The sequence below is a fragment of the Atractosteus spatula genome, chromosome 21 (assembly GCF_055471065.1).
Source record: "Atractosteus spatula isolate fAtrSpa1 chromosome 21, fAtrSpa1.hap1, whole genome shotgun sequence".
NCBI classification, from domain to species: Eukaryota; Metazoa; Chordata; class Actinopteri; order Semionotiformes; family Lepisosteidae; genus Atractosteus; species Atractosteus spatula.
In genome coordinates this window covers 4,754,661-4,768,830 of record NC_142726.1, presented here as the reverse complement: position 1 = coordinate 4,768,830, position 14,170 = coordinate 4,754,661, and the positions used below count along the sequence as shown (strand labels likewise).

General features: G+C 40.2%; 1 protein-coding gene across 1 annotated transcript in view; it reads left to right on the top strand.

Annotated features, from left to right (window-relative positions):
- The window catches only part of banp (BTG3 associated nuclear protein), a 127,760-nt gene that overhangs the window by 34,067 nt on the left and 79,523 nt on the right, over positions 1–14,170 (top strand). The window contains exon 7 of the mRNA XM_088938615.1: positions 10,638–10,877. Within this exon, the coding sequence (XP_088794741.1) occupies positions 10,638–10,877 (240 nt within the window). The remainder of the gene's footprint in view (positions 1–10,637; positions 10,878–14,170) is intronic.

The following is a 14,170-nucleotide window of genomic DNA, read 5'->3' as shown; positions in this document are numbered from 1 at the left end:
ATAACACACAAACAGTTGTACTGATCACATCGTTTACACATTCACAGTCTAGGTTGGAAAAAAGTATGTGAACCCTTATATTTAGTAACTGGTAGAACCTCCTTTAGCAGCAATAACCTCCATCAAACATTTCCGGTATCAGATCAGACCACATTTTTATGAGTAATCAATGCAGAGATCCAGGTAATTCCAAAGGGTTCACAAACGTTTTCTTGCAGCTGTAGTTGCCCTGCCCTGCTGTCTGTGCTCATTCAGTTCAAGGAGCTGTATTTCTTAACTTGGTGTACACATACAAACCTAGAAACCACAAAGGGTTCTTTAATAATCTGCATTCCTGTGATTCCCATGTCTGCTGTTTTTCATTCCAGATAACATGTCAGTAGCTCAGCTCTTAATTGTGACAATGAAAGAATTCAAATCAAGTGATTTATTGGTTCAAGGATTAACTTGCATATCTGAGTGGTCTACTGGGGTGAAATGTCACAGACACTGTGTTCACAAGGACAAGGATTTGGAAGCAATGCACAGCCCTGCCATTGGGCCTTTGTCGGCTGCAGTTCCACAGCTTTTGTAGGTCTCTGTGCATAACTGTGTTCCTCGGACCTGGAACTGATGCCTGACTTGTAGGGCAGCATGACATTTTTTATTGGTTGGGAAATACAATGACCACTGGTATGGAATGGATGACCTGAGTGGAGCAGTAAACAATTAAACTTCAAGAGAGACCACAAGGGAAAGAATTACAGTTCACCTGGAGGGAGAGGATACTTAACATGCTAGCGTTTCAAATGATGGTATGATTAGAATGAACTAATTATAAGTACGTGCAGTAAATTAACTCTCTCTAGTGAATCATTTATCAGTTCTCCTATTAAAACCTAGACCTGGATCACATCTTCACTTCAATCCACCTGATAATTGAAAAATACATTCTACATCTGTGATTTCCCTCGGGTTGCAGAACTAAAAAAAAGAGATTTTCAGACTAAAAACCTCCTTCCAGTATCAGTTTATTATTGGTGGGTGGGAGGAAATGTTGATTTGGACCAGGGCTTAGTTTGAACAAATGAATAGTTGTTTCATGCAGCTCTACTAAGTTGTTCAAATAATTGGTTTAATTAAATACTGCAGCTGAGAGTGTAGATATAGTCAGAACTTGCAGCCCTTTTGGAGCCTGGATGCCTTAAACTCACAACTTACAACTAGAAGGAGACAGAAATTAAATAAAAGCAAGGTAACAGCTGTATTACCTTTTCTTACTTTTGGTTGATGGTGTCCATCAGGCTTAAACTTCAGAAAGCTGTCTTTACAGAAGGATTTTGAACAGCTGTCATTTGAACGGGAGGTTATAATAACAAAGATCATGAAGTTTATTTTATTTTTCTTCTTCGATGTCTTGATTTGTTTGGAGGTGTTCTGTTTCCGAAGGATAGCAGTGGAACATCTCAAGTCACTGCTAAAGCAACACATAGACACAATAATAAATCGTCTGTCAGAGTCAGGAGCACGGCCCTCTGGAAGAGCAGCACATTGACGTGCCACGTTGGTACTTTGGGGAAAGAAAGAGCAGGCCTCAAATTTGAATGTATGTTTGTAGTTTATCAGTTGTAGCAGGTGAATATATTTTTGCGGCTTGTGAAAAGAAGCCTGACCCTGGTTTTGGAGAGGGGGTGACTCAGTGTTGGAGGCCACACAAAATCATCCGTTTCTGAAGACCTGGAGCGAATGTTAGGACTTTTTTTTCGCCTGGGAAAATGGTGCGAAAAAAATGGGTGAATTGCATATTGGTCCTATTGCTCAATTCTCAGCTTTTCAAGCCCTTACGTTCAAAGTATTGTTCACATAAGGGATCAGGGTTTACCACAGTACTCTTGAAGTTACCTTGTGTAGCACTTGAAACATACACTGGCTTTGTTTTTGGTTAGCCAGCATTTAACGGTTGTGCAAGTGAGGAATAAGCTACCTAGCTATGTTGTTGAAGCTGATTCCCTTACTTTTTTCAATAAATGGCTGCATGAGATTCTTGCATCAGCTAATAACTATCAGTCAGCAGCCATATCACTCTGCAACTCACAACTGGCAACCCACTGAAGCTAAGCAGGTGTGAGCCTGGTCAGTACCTGGATGGGAAACCTCCTGGGAAAAACTAAGGTTGCTGCTGGAAGAGGTGTTAGTGGGGCCAGCAGGGGGTGCTCACCCTGTGGTCCATGTGGGTCCTAATGCCCCAGTATAGTGATGGGGGCACTGTACTGTAAACAGGCCACAGCCTTCGGATGAGACGTAAAACCGAGGTCCTGACTCTCTGTGGTCATTAAAAATCCCAGGGCGTTTCTCAAAAAGAGTAGGGGTGTAACCCCGGCTTCCTGGCCAAATTTCCCATTGGCCCTTATCAATCATGGCCTCCTAATAATCCCCATCTATCAATTGGCTTCATTACTCGGCTCTCCTCCCTACTGATAGCTGATGTGTGGTGACCGTTCTGGCGCACTATGGCTGCCGTCGCATCATCCAGGTAGGGCTGCACACTGGTGGTGGTGGAGGGGTTCCCCATTACCTGTAAAGCGCTTTGAGTGGAGTGTCCAGAAAAGTGCTATGTTAGTGTAAGCAATTGTTATCATTGTTATTATTATTAAACAGGCTAGAGGGGCCAGCTGGCCCACTCACGTTTGTAACTATTCTTATTGCAATTGAAATAAAGAAACTCCTGAAACTGATTAATTGGTTTTCCTCCCATCCATCCATTTTCTAATACAGAGTCGTGAGGGAATCACGGCTTGTCTTGGCAAGTACTTGAATTGGAGGAAACCCACACGAGCACAGGGAGAACATACAGTCTACGTGCAGAGAGCAGCCTAGGTCAGGAATCGAACCCAGGAACACCAGCAGTGCTGCCCTTAATTTAGTCTTAATAATGAGATTCTGTGCAGTGTGTACTAGTTGCTTTGCTGTACGAAAAACAGGAGTACAAAAGACGCATGGCGGCAAATTAGTGAACATGATCCTGCATCTTAATGGACATTGAATGACATGAAATAATCAGCTGCTTCCTTAAAGAACACTGCCTTCTGTATTTGTTCTCAATTTAACAACCCTACCACCTTTACACAAGCAATACAGTTATTTTTTACCATTGGCTGAGTAGCCATTTAAGCTTCAAGTGACGAGAACAGCAGAATGTTTTTCTTTCCAGCATCACTGATTAAACACGTTCAAATGGCAAGAAAAGAATCTGCATTTCATTGAGCCGACAGCCCTTTGAGTTAATTAACCGAAGCTTGTTTTTTTTTTTTATTTGTGGGCCAAACTGTTCTGGTTAAAATAAGAACAAGCAGCACAGTGTGGTGAGCTGAATACACACAAAAAAATGTCTCAAGGCGTCTTCCTAGTCATATTTCCTTTTCCACTGCAGCATGCTAGGGCCGGTTTGCAAACACTAACATCGCACCGTGCCAGACCAAAGCAAGAGATTCATGCATTCGTGACAGAGACTGCCGTTGTAAACCTCTGGGGAGCTTTGGTTTCTGATACAGGTCTACACATTTTAATGAATAGAACCCTTACATATTAAAACGAGAAGCACTGATATAGGTAAGAAAGTTGTGAGACGTTGTATCTGAAAATGTATGAAAGAATATATATCAGAAGATATATCTGGTAGGTTGACTCTTAGAATTTAAAAAGTACAGAGCTTATCTGAACTGTATCTCACCTCCCCAGTATCTGACATATATTCATGATACACAACTTCAAAATGGAGGTTTTCATACTGTACAGAATATAACGTTCTGATGAGTTAAAAGAATAAAACATAATTCCTTTCAAATTAGGAACGGTCTTCACATGGCGTCACATAAGAAGTCGGATATTTCCAACATTTGCTTCAGTCTTGTATAAAGGTCTGATATTGAGAAAAAGCGCATTCTGAAAAAGTCTCGTGGCTTTTCTCACGTTATTTAGTTATATAATGTTCACTCTTAAAAACGTCTGGACTACTGCAGCTCTACACTGCTGTGATGTATGAGCACAAGCTAATGGCGTGAAGAGGTTTTGATTGTGTTGGAGACACAAGCTTCACGTCAGCCTCGTTAAAGGCTAGTTGTGCCTGCCACAACTATTTAAAATCAGATTACCTCTTAAAACACTTGGGTTTGTGGAAGTGAGGTGTTTTCCATAGCCTTTCATCTGCAATCAGCAATATTTACAAAATTGTCTGGAGCTGACTGCTGAAAGACAAATTTTCTCATAATTTAGTATTACATAATATTGTGAGTTTTGCTGTGTTACAGGATTGTGAGGTGACGTATCTGGTGCAGCTCATACACAGCCATGACAACAGGCTGTTTTGTAAAATAAATGATTTCTGTTGAATAACCTTCTAGACCTTCAGTGTTTGCACTGTGTTTGCCTGGCACTGCAGAAGTCCTCGAGACGGAGTGTTTAAAATTTTCAGCGATCAAATAAACAGACGGATGATCCAATGCAATTTTAATTGGAAGTGCATTCCTGTCTTCCTGACCTAATCAGTGTCTTGTTTCGCAAAGGGTGATGTCCGATCCTGTAATCGCAATTAAAAGTGAAGTTGCTACAAGCAAAGAAGGAAGAGTGAGGCTGGAAAAAGTGTCAGACAGACAGGCATCAAAGCCAGGGAGGTGACAGATGAGCGATTAACCAGGTACTAAGGACAAGGATCCCTCATAAATAAACCGTCGGAAGAAGTAAACTTTGACCTCATGGCAAGTTTAACAATAATATACAAAACGGTTTTCCGAAAGATGTCTTGCACTGACAGTAATTGCCGTTGGCTCCATAGTGACTGTTCGACTCCTGGGCCTGTTTCTGTGTGTCTGGGAATAGGAAGAAAATAAGTGATCTTTTCACGTGTTTCTCTGAAATACAAATGTATGTTTTTAGAGCTGTGCAGATGCTTACTATCAATTTACTGTATCTGAAAAGGTTCAGTGGATCTGCATTAACTTAGTATTCAGATAAGCCTGTAATTTTGCGATACCTTTATTTGAGTCAGTCGACCAGTATCTCCTGAATGAAGACAGTCTTGGGAAAGGAATAAACCCCAATGATACTAGAATTCCTAGAATTTTAATGCTTTTGTGATTGGCGAGCTGTCCTCTTCAAAGTCAGTTTTCTGTCATATTTTTTCATTGTCACTTGCAAACTCTGTTATTGGAATAAAAAAACAATTCTGTTTTTTGTGCAATCAAGACCATAAGCCCTGTTTTTGGTTGACCTGATGAGAAATGGCGATTTTTTCAAATTCTTACTGTGTTCATCAGTCGTTATGGAGGGGCAACTCTGTCAAGTTGACTAATGGGAAGTTGAGTTAATTGAAATTGCTTTCATTGACAGAATGATAAACCTATTCAGAACCAAGTTCAAGCTTAATTTGAAGCTGGCACAGAATCCAACTTAAAATCATCTCACAGAACCTGAAAATGACAGCATGTCATTTTATAAACAATATTTCGGAAAGAGAAATCAAATGCAGAATGTAAATAGCAGAATGAATGATCACCAGGGGAGGCCATTCGTCCCATCATGTTGACCCTGTTCTGTTCCTTTGTAGCCCCAGGAGGACCCAGTATCAGAAGTACTCTGAACGTACCCCTCCATCCTAGGAAAGGTGTGATTTAGAGTAACCAATCAAACCTAACCCATCTGTATTTGGGAAGTGGGAGGAAACTGGAGCACACGATATTATGGGAAATTCCATCTAAGCTTGAAGAGAACATGCAAACTCCACACAGACAGGCACCTCATGATGCAATCAAACCCAGGGCCCTGGAGCTATGAGACAGTGGTGCTAAGCTCTTTACCACTGTGTCACTAGAGTACACAAAAACATCTTACTGCAGCTCTTTCTTTTAAAGGGTTAGTGGTCTGAATGCCCTTCTCATACAGTTCTTCAGGCTGTACTTTCTGCAAAGAATATGAGATTGTTTTAAAACGTCCTCTCTTTATCTCTTGATCTCTTTCATCACCTGGAGCTATAAGGCTTCCGTGCTGAAATATGCACCAGGAAATATTTCATTTTGCATCCAGCTTTCTAGCAAACCAGGAAAGACGGTGGAGTTAAACCATTTGGCTGACATTTTTGGCTTCGAGTTAGAGTTATTTGTAATCCCAAGAATAGGTAAACTGTCATGGGGAGAGAGCAGGGTTGGTAGTTTCATAAAAAAAGAAGGTCTGAGTTCTGGTCTTTATAAAAGTTTAATATATTTATTTTTTCATTTTTCCATAAAGGTGCTGTTTTGTGTGTACTTCAGTAGCCACATCTTGAAATGTGAAGTAAAGGCTTTGAAGTGAAGCCAGCTCTCAAGGAGGGATCACTGAAGCAGCTTTGATTCAAACCTTGGGGCCAAGGCTTTATCATAAGCGGGCATAAGCTGTGTGAAGAAAATAATTTTCTGTATTTTTTTCTCCCCTATATAATCCACTCGTCTGTAATTAGTCCTTCCTTGTTAATACTGCACAATGAACCAAATTCCAATTCCAAAACGTAACAAAAGCAAATGTTCGCAGAAAGCATTTTGGTGTGGTTCAGAACCAGAACCATTGATACAAATCTCTCACAAGACCTTATATTGAGGCAGACAGCTGTTTTTTTCCCCTCAGACAGCCTTCAGGTTCCTAATGTTTAACCCTCACATTGATTGGATTGCAACATTTCCTGCTTGTAACACAGGGGCCAAATGAGTCACTCTCTTTGTTTTCTGGCTCTACAGAAGCGTTGCTGAACATTTGACTTTTGCCGTGCTTTCGAGTCGTGACATCCCACTGGCAAACCTTTTCTCATGGTTGACAGTTTTTATTTTATATTAATCCCACATACAAAACAGCAGCAGCAGAATCAAACAATGGGATATCTCATTCCTGAGCTAACTGTCATCAGTTCTCATCCCCATGTTCCTGATCTCCTCTCCCTCATCACAATGGTGACCCTAAAGACCCTTGAACAATGTCAGCTTATGTCTCTTTCTTCAGCTTTCAAGCTGTGATTCATGATGCTGTCTGTATGATGCAGGTCAGCTGAAATTTTGTAGTAATGTCAAATTACATCCGGATGTAACTGCATTACATCAGACAGGGACCCTTGTACAGTATTTTCTTTCAAATGTCATCATTATATTATGTTAGCTTTTAGTCTGGCCCATCAGAACCTTCTTAGTAATCCTAGTGTGGGCAATGCATTACATGCAACAAAGCTGAAAACACGCTGATAGAAGACATTGCGTGGGTTTCAGTGAAAATGAAAACCAAGATATAGGGGAATTTTTCTATACTGTTAGAAAAATACTTCAATATAGGCCATATAACAGCAAAGATCCCAGGTAAAATAAAAAAAAAACATCTCCATAGATTTCCTATTATAATATAACTCTGGACTATGAGTAAAAGGCTCATCAAAAGGAGTGAGCAAACAATGCTGTTATACATTGCATCAGATTGAAATTTACAGAAAACCTGAGCTGATTTTCTTTAAACCGAGGCCAGTGGTCCGTTATCTCTCTCACTGCAGGGCATTCAGGGAACAGCAGAGTTATTATACTGACATGGATTGCATTGCTTCACCAATGGGAATGAATTTGCAGTTGGTTATCCTGATATTTCTGAAAATATATGTCCTATTTCAGTACAATAGCCGGTGAACTTAAAAAATGTTATAACATGAGAGGGGCTGTTCATTCTGTTTGGCATGTAAACATGTGAGCGAATGTCCACTCTGATCTGGTGTAAAATGTACAGAAAGTTGTTGAAAGAATGGAGTTGTTTTTTTTTCCTGACCAGAAAAAGTGCTTTTGATTTTGGAAAACATCCTTTCTCATTTGAATGGAATTTCATAAGTTGCAACATATCTATATCGGGTATCTGCATCAGCAATAAATCTCTCTGCTAACTCTAATGTAAGAGAAATATTAGATGTAAAGCAATACTTAAAAGCATCCACAAAATTAAAGTGAAATATATTCACTGTAAGTGTATTCTGATTTGTATTTAAACTTATTTCAAATGCCTAACATTATAGCACTTTAAAAATATACATCCAGCCTGTTGTGGGTTAGAGTAGAATGTAATTCAGAATGACAAGAATGGATATGTTGGAGATCTATTTTGAAAGGTTATTTGAATTGTCTTTCAATTGTTCCACTCTATATTCTAAAATAAAAAAATATAGTAAACAGTTTCAAACACAGTTACACTGTGGCTCCAGTTCTCTCCTGGAGCACATAACTCTGTGGAGTATGCATGTTCTCTGGGTGTTTGTGTAGGATTTTGGCAGAAGCTTGAGTTTTCTCCTGTCTGTCACCATGGTCTGGGCATCCTCCAGCTCAGGAGGATTTCATAGTTTGAAAGGGAAGGTTGCAGTTCATCCAGTTTTATGGCTGGAATTATAGAGCATAGAATGAGGTCTTTGGGCTGAATGGCCTCTTCTCATTTGTGGCCTGTCTGATGTTCTGATATTGTGTAGTACTGAATGTCAGTATAAACATGCATAGACTTTAAAAGATAAGTCACCATTTTCTCAACATCTATTTAAATTCTAACTAGATTTATGGTCATTGAAGACATTGCAGGTTGCATGTTACAGTGGATTATTGAAAAATCTATTTACTATACATTTCTCTTTGATGTTGGGGCTTTATCGGTAGCATTATTTTGGGATGAACATGATTATGTGTGTTATTGAGAGCTGTCCTTCATATACAGAAGTGCTGTGAGGAGGAAGTGTCAGCTGAAACCAACAGATCAAAAGGATTTTAATTAATAACCTTAATAATGTAAAATCTTAGCTCTTCTGTTCTCATTTTAGGAATCAGAACTTAACAGATTTTAGAACTAAACTTAATGGCAATACTGAACTTTTCAAAGACAGAAGTACTGTTCATTCTGCAATTTTAGTATAATTAAGTTAACAAACAAGAGAAGGCTTATTCAAAGTAAAATGGTTGGTGGCAGGCAAGCTGATTGCCATAGAACACTTTGGCAATGTCCTCCCAAATTGCTTTGTGTAGAAGGAATGGACTCCTTTTCCCATACCTAAATCTAACTTAATTTCCATTTGTGTTGAGGTCCAATTATTATGGTTGTTTTAGAAATGCGTCACTCATCTCCCAGAAGCAGAATACGTTCCAGGCTAAAGAGATTCATTTCTTCTAATCTTTCCTTATATAATCTACCTCTGGATTGTTTCCATGAAGGCAGTACCCTTTCTTTCATCTAACATGTGTCATAGCAGAAGGTTCTCTTACAGCATAAGAGATCATGATATCTAAACGTCAATCACAGAACATGCACAATCCAGAAGAAAAAGCCTCAGTTGTACATGAATCATTTTGAGTCCTGGACTGATACAATAATTGTCCTGCAGACAGGGACATCTAATAGTTTTCACTTCAATGGTTAAATTTATTTTAGCTTCACAAACAATGGGCTTTTGAAGACATATTGCTGGCTGACCGCTCGCTGTGCTCATATGTAAAAAGCCCACAGCGCCTCTTCATTTTACACTTGGCATTGTTATCAACAGAATTGAGTTTCCTAAAAATCTTTAATTGATTTTCATTCAAGGGTTCTTAAATGGGTGAAAGTCAGTGCATTATCTTCAGAGCCTCCAGCTTTTTCACAGAACTATTATTAAATTTGCGTGTAATACAGAAAGTTGAGTTAATTGAAATAGATCTGTCCTCAGCCATCATCACATTTGTCTGAATCTGAAACTTATTTTGGAAGCAAAGTTTTAAGGAGTATAAAAAGAAAAAGCACATTGAATTACAATAAAGGGTTATGATTTTACGGTATTTTGAATTTACCCATCATATACACAGTACATTTATAGAACGGAAAACCACATTGCCTAAATTAAAACCACTATCCAGACCCTGGGCCTGGACCTTAAGTAGTGATCAGTGTCAATGCTTATCATAGAGGGCACTGGCTCTGATGTTTCCAAATGAATATCCAAATGCATTTAAATTTCACTTTTGTCACCCCTTATTTCTCTTCCTGCAGCAAGAAATTATATAAGAAAGCTGTGTAATCCATCCTGCTTTCTTTTCAGGCAGGGATATGCCACTTTCAGGACACCATAGAGATATGTGCAAGAATGGAGTTTGTAAGACATTCACATATATGAAGGACTAGCTGCAGAGAATCCAGTGGCACCTTCACTATTGTCTGACGTGCCCGATGTCCAAAATGAGAACAGAACGTTCTGCAAACTGCAGTTCTGCTGTATTCCTGGTTCATTGTCACTGCCAGTTTCCCAAGGTTTGAGTGAGCTTGAGTCAGCTACTATTATAGCGTGCAAAAGTAATCCATATCATTTACTCTGCATCTCAGTGTGACGTGCTTGTCTTGTCCAGTTGATGTTCATTTTCCTGCAGAGCACTATGAGTTTCATGGTGTATAGATGACTGATTTTCCCAGTTCCGAACAAAGTACTCATACAGCATATATCTACCCAGCATACTGGACTTATCACTGATCTGCGACAACTTACCCTGGAGGAGGGAATGAAAAGGAAAATGACAAAATGAAGAGGACAGTCCCCTTAAACGTCACTGCATTCTTGTTCTCCCCACTGTCTCCTAATGTTTCGTCCCGCTTGTTGCCTGTTGCAGAAGACTATCCCAACGGCACGTGGCTGGGAGACGAGAACAACCCGGAGATGCGCGTCCGCTGCCCCATCTCATCCAACGACATGCTGCACATCAGCACCAACTGCCGCACCGCGGAGAAGATGGCCCTGACCCTGCTGGACTACCTCTTCCACCGGGAGGTCCAGGCCATCTCCAACCTCTCCGGCCAGGGCAAGCACGGCAAGAAGCAGCTGGATCCCCTCATGATCTACGGCATCCGATGTAAGTCCTGCGCGCTTTCCATGCGGGGAGGCTGCGGAGCGGATCGCATTGCGATCCTGTCTGATCGCAAAGAGTGGAGCTCGATCCATCTCCCTGTGTGTCCCTGGTTAGATTGCCCCTTTTACACAGCCGTGTGCAGAACTGCGGAACTTAAACCTGTTTACACACAATTGGATTCATTCATGAAGCAACCTTGATGAAGAAGTGCTTTGTTGCTTTTCCGTATCATTGCTTTTCATTTCTTCCCAGAGAGATTAATGGATACTTACAGGCTCTTACAGCTATTCATTCGTTTTAAGGGTTGTCCCTCAGAAAGCATCTCTCTGAATAAACAGGTAAAGGTCTCATTTGGGTGTGCTGCCGTGTTCCTCATTTTTCAGGAAGCACTTCTGCTAACAGATTTAGATTCTCCTGCCCGAATTATGTACACTGTTTTCTGTGTGCCCCAGCCTCCAATAAACATTGGCATTGGCAGTTTATTTAAGTTTCTCTTAAATCATGAAGAAATTGATACTAATGAGCAAAGGCAGACTCTTTCATTCCTGAATTAATAAACAGTAAAATAAATCAAAGGCAATCAAAGAAACCATTCCATTATTCATGAAAGATTTACTCTTGTTATCAAGTAACATGTATGCCGAGTGGAGATGGAGTGACAGATCTAACTACATGTTAGTTTAAAGGGCACTGCCTAATTAAAAGAGACAGCAAATGCTCTGACCGTGTTAGAAAAATTAATTTGTTACAGTGCAGACAAGCAGGCCTTTGTTACATACTGTATACTGTAAGTTGGAACAAAAATACCTTTCCTCTTAGCTGTGTTAAGTAATCAAAGATAATGGACTCTCTTGCCTGTTGTCACCACCTGTTGATTACTGATATAGTGGTGACTTCCAAGTCCTTCTCTGTCTGCATCTGGGTTGAAAAAAGCGTGCATAATTCTGGCAGATTGAATGTAGGTTATTGCTATTTACAGGATTTACTCATCTCAAAACAAAACTTGAGCAGCTGGTTCTATCATCAGTTGTAGTCTACCTGGGACATATTCCCTTTCATATGGATATGTGAATATGTCTCATGTTTGTATGTTTTCTATGGATGTGTCTTTCTTGTTAATTTTACATTTGAGTTTAGGCATCTTGTTACCCATTTAAGTTTCATTATCGTTTCCTTTCATTTGTCTGCACTAGAAATCATATGAGGAGGTTTCCTAATATTGCAAGCTGGTGTCAGTTTCCCATATTCATGTCCTGGCGCAGTGTAATCAGATACAACCAAAAGGCTCTACACAAGTTGTGTGAAATGCTCATTTTTGGGGCTGACAAATACCCCTAAGAAAACAGGCACCTTCGTCCTGGTGCTCAAAATACAAACTTGCATTTACCACTCTGAAATACCTGTGGTATCAAATATGTGATCTTTAAAGTAGAATTTGAGCACGCTGGTACAATTTGAACATAAATTGAAGTTCTGTTGCTGAAAAAAAACTGTTCCCCTTTAAGTGCATGACATGACTTGTAAGTCTTTAATTTTATTCTGTCTCACTCTTAACCTTTATTGGACTAAGCTGTTTTGAAACTGGGTGGATATCATTTTTTTAAAACCTGTGTTTGTGCTGCATTAGGATTCTAATTGGACCTTTCTCACACACTGTTTTTGAACAGTACTGTTCTTGTTAACAGTTGTACAAAATGGTTTTCAAGATTTGGGGGTTAAAAGCAGAGGTGGAACAAGACAATGTCTTGTACTCTTAAGCCCTCTTAATGTTATAGATAGTGGGGTGTGTGTAGGCTTGAGAAGGACTTTATCTTTCAGCTGCATTTCAGATCCTCTCCAGAACAACTGAATGAACCTGAATGAACCTAGTCTGTAACTGGATGACTGATGGTAGTTTGTTGAAAACACTGGTGGTGACAGATACATTTATAATCCCGGCCGAGGCAAGTATGAGAGCAAAAAGTAAAACTTTCCAGTCCTTATTTGGCTCCGATAAATTTCTTCTCCACCCCGTGACGAGCAGAGTATTAGCTGTGATCACTGCAGGGGCCTACGTGAGACCCGCAGGCAATTTCGAATGCTGTCGAAAAGTGTTGGGGATGGAACTGCATTTAGCCAGAGATGCCTGAAATAACAGTCTTCGGAAAACTGAAAGTGTATTGATGCCCTGTCCGTATTCTTGAGCCACCTATTGCGTCCAAACCCACAGGCTTCTAGGGGAAGGACTGAAAGCTGGTTGTTGACTCACAAGGGTGTTTGCTTTGGCTTTAGCTGGGTGTTGCCAGGCAGAAGGATTCCTGCTGGTCGTCCGCAGAAAGTGGGATAGTGAGTTAGGTAACGGTGCATCGCGATAGACAGCCTCCTGTTTCTTAAAGAGACAGAGCCTCTATTATTTGGTCTGTCGCCCCTGATTAGATCAGTATCCAGAAAATGCTCTGCACGGCAAGGGCAATTCATAAAGGAAACTTTTATGCAACAGACTGAAGGGATTTGTCAAAAACTGGATTTTTTTTGCAAGAACTGGTCAGACGGTGAGAAAGCTGGCCTCCTAGTAACAGGAAAAAAAACATAAACAGAATGGCTGTGAAAGGCTGCTTTGCAAAATGGTGGTTTGGTTTATTCCTGAATTCTAAAGTTCTTAAGTTATTCTTGAATACTTAAAAGGTGCTAGAATTACTATATGTGGTGACTGTGGATTTAAATGTGACTGAATGAGATGGAAATTTGTTTCTGTCACATGTTTTTATGCAAAACTGCCCCAAACGAATCAAAGCTGTTTCTTAAGTTTGTGGTTAATCTCTGGGAACTGGGAACTCTGGCCGAAACAGTTACCCTACATTTAGTAGAACAGTGCTGGAATGACACTGAAACAAAGGTTTTTCACAGTTAAATCCCCAAATTTCACGATGATTTTTGAGTAGAAATTATTGAAGCCATCCGTCCATTTTCTAACCACTTTATTCAATTCAGGGGTGCCAGAGTCTCTCCTGGAAATCAGAGGGTGAATTTAGGATGCACCCCAGACAGGATGCTAGTCCATCACCAGGCAGACATGCACACACTTGCCAGTTAGCTAGTTAGCCTACTATTATGTCTTTCGACTGTGGGAGGAAACCGGAGCACCCAGAGGAAACCCACATGAACAAGGGGGAACACAAAACGTCCCAGGAGACAGCTATGCTAACCGCTGTGCCACCATGCCACTGGTTATCTAAATCATATCTAAAGTTTCTTTTTCTAATTTATTTCAGAGGTGAGCTCTACTCACTCTGTGTTGTGCATAGTGATCATGTATG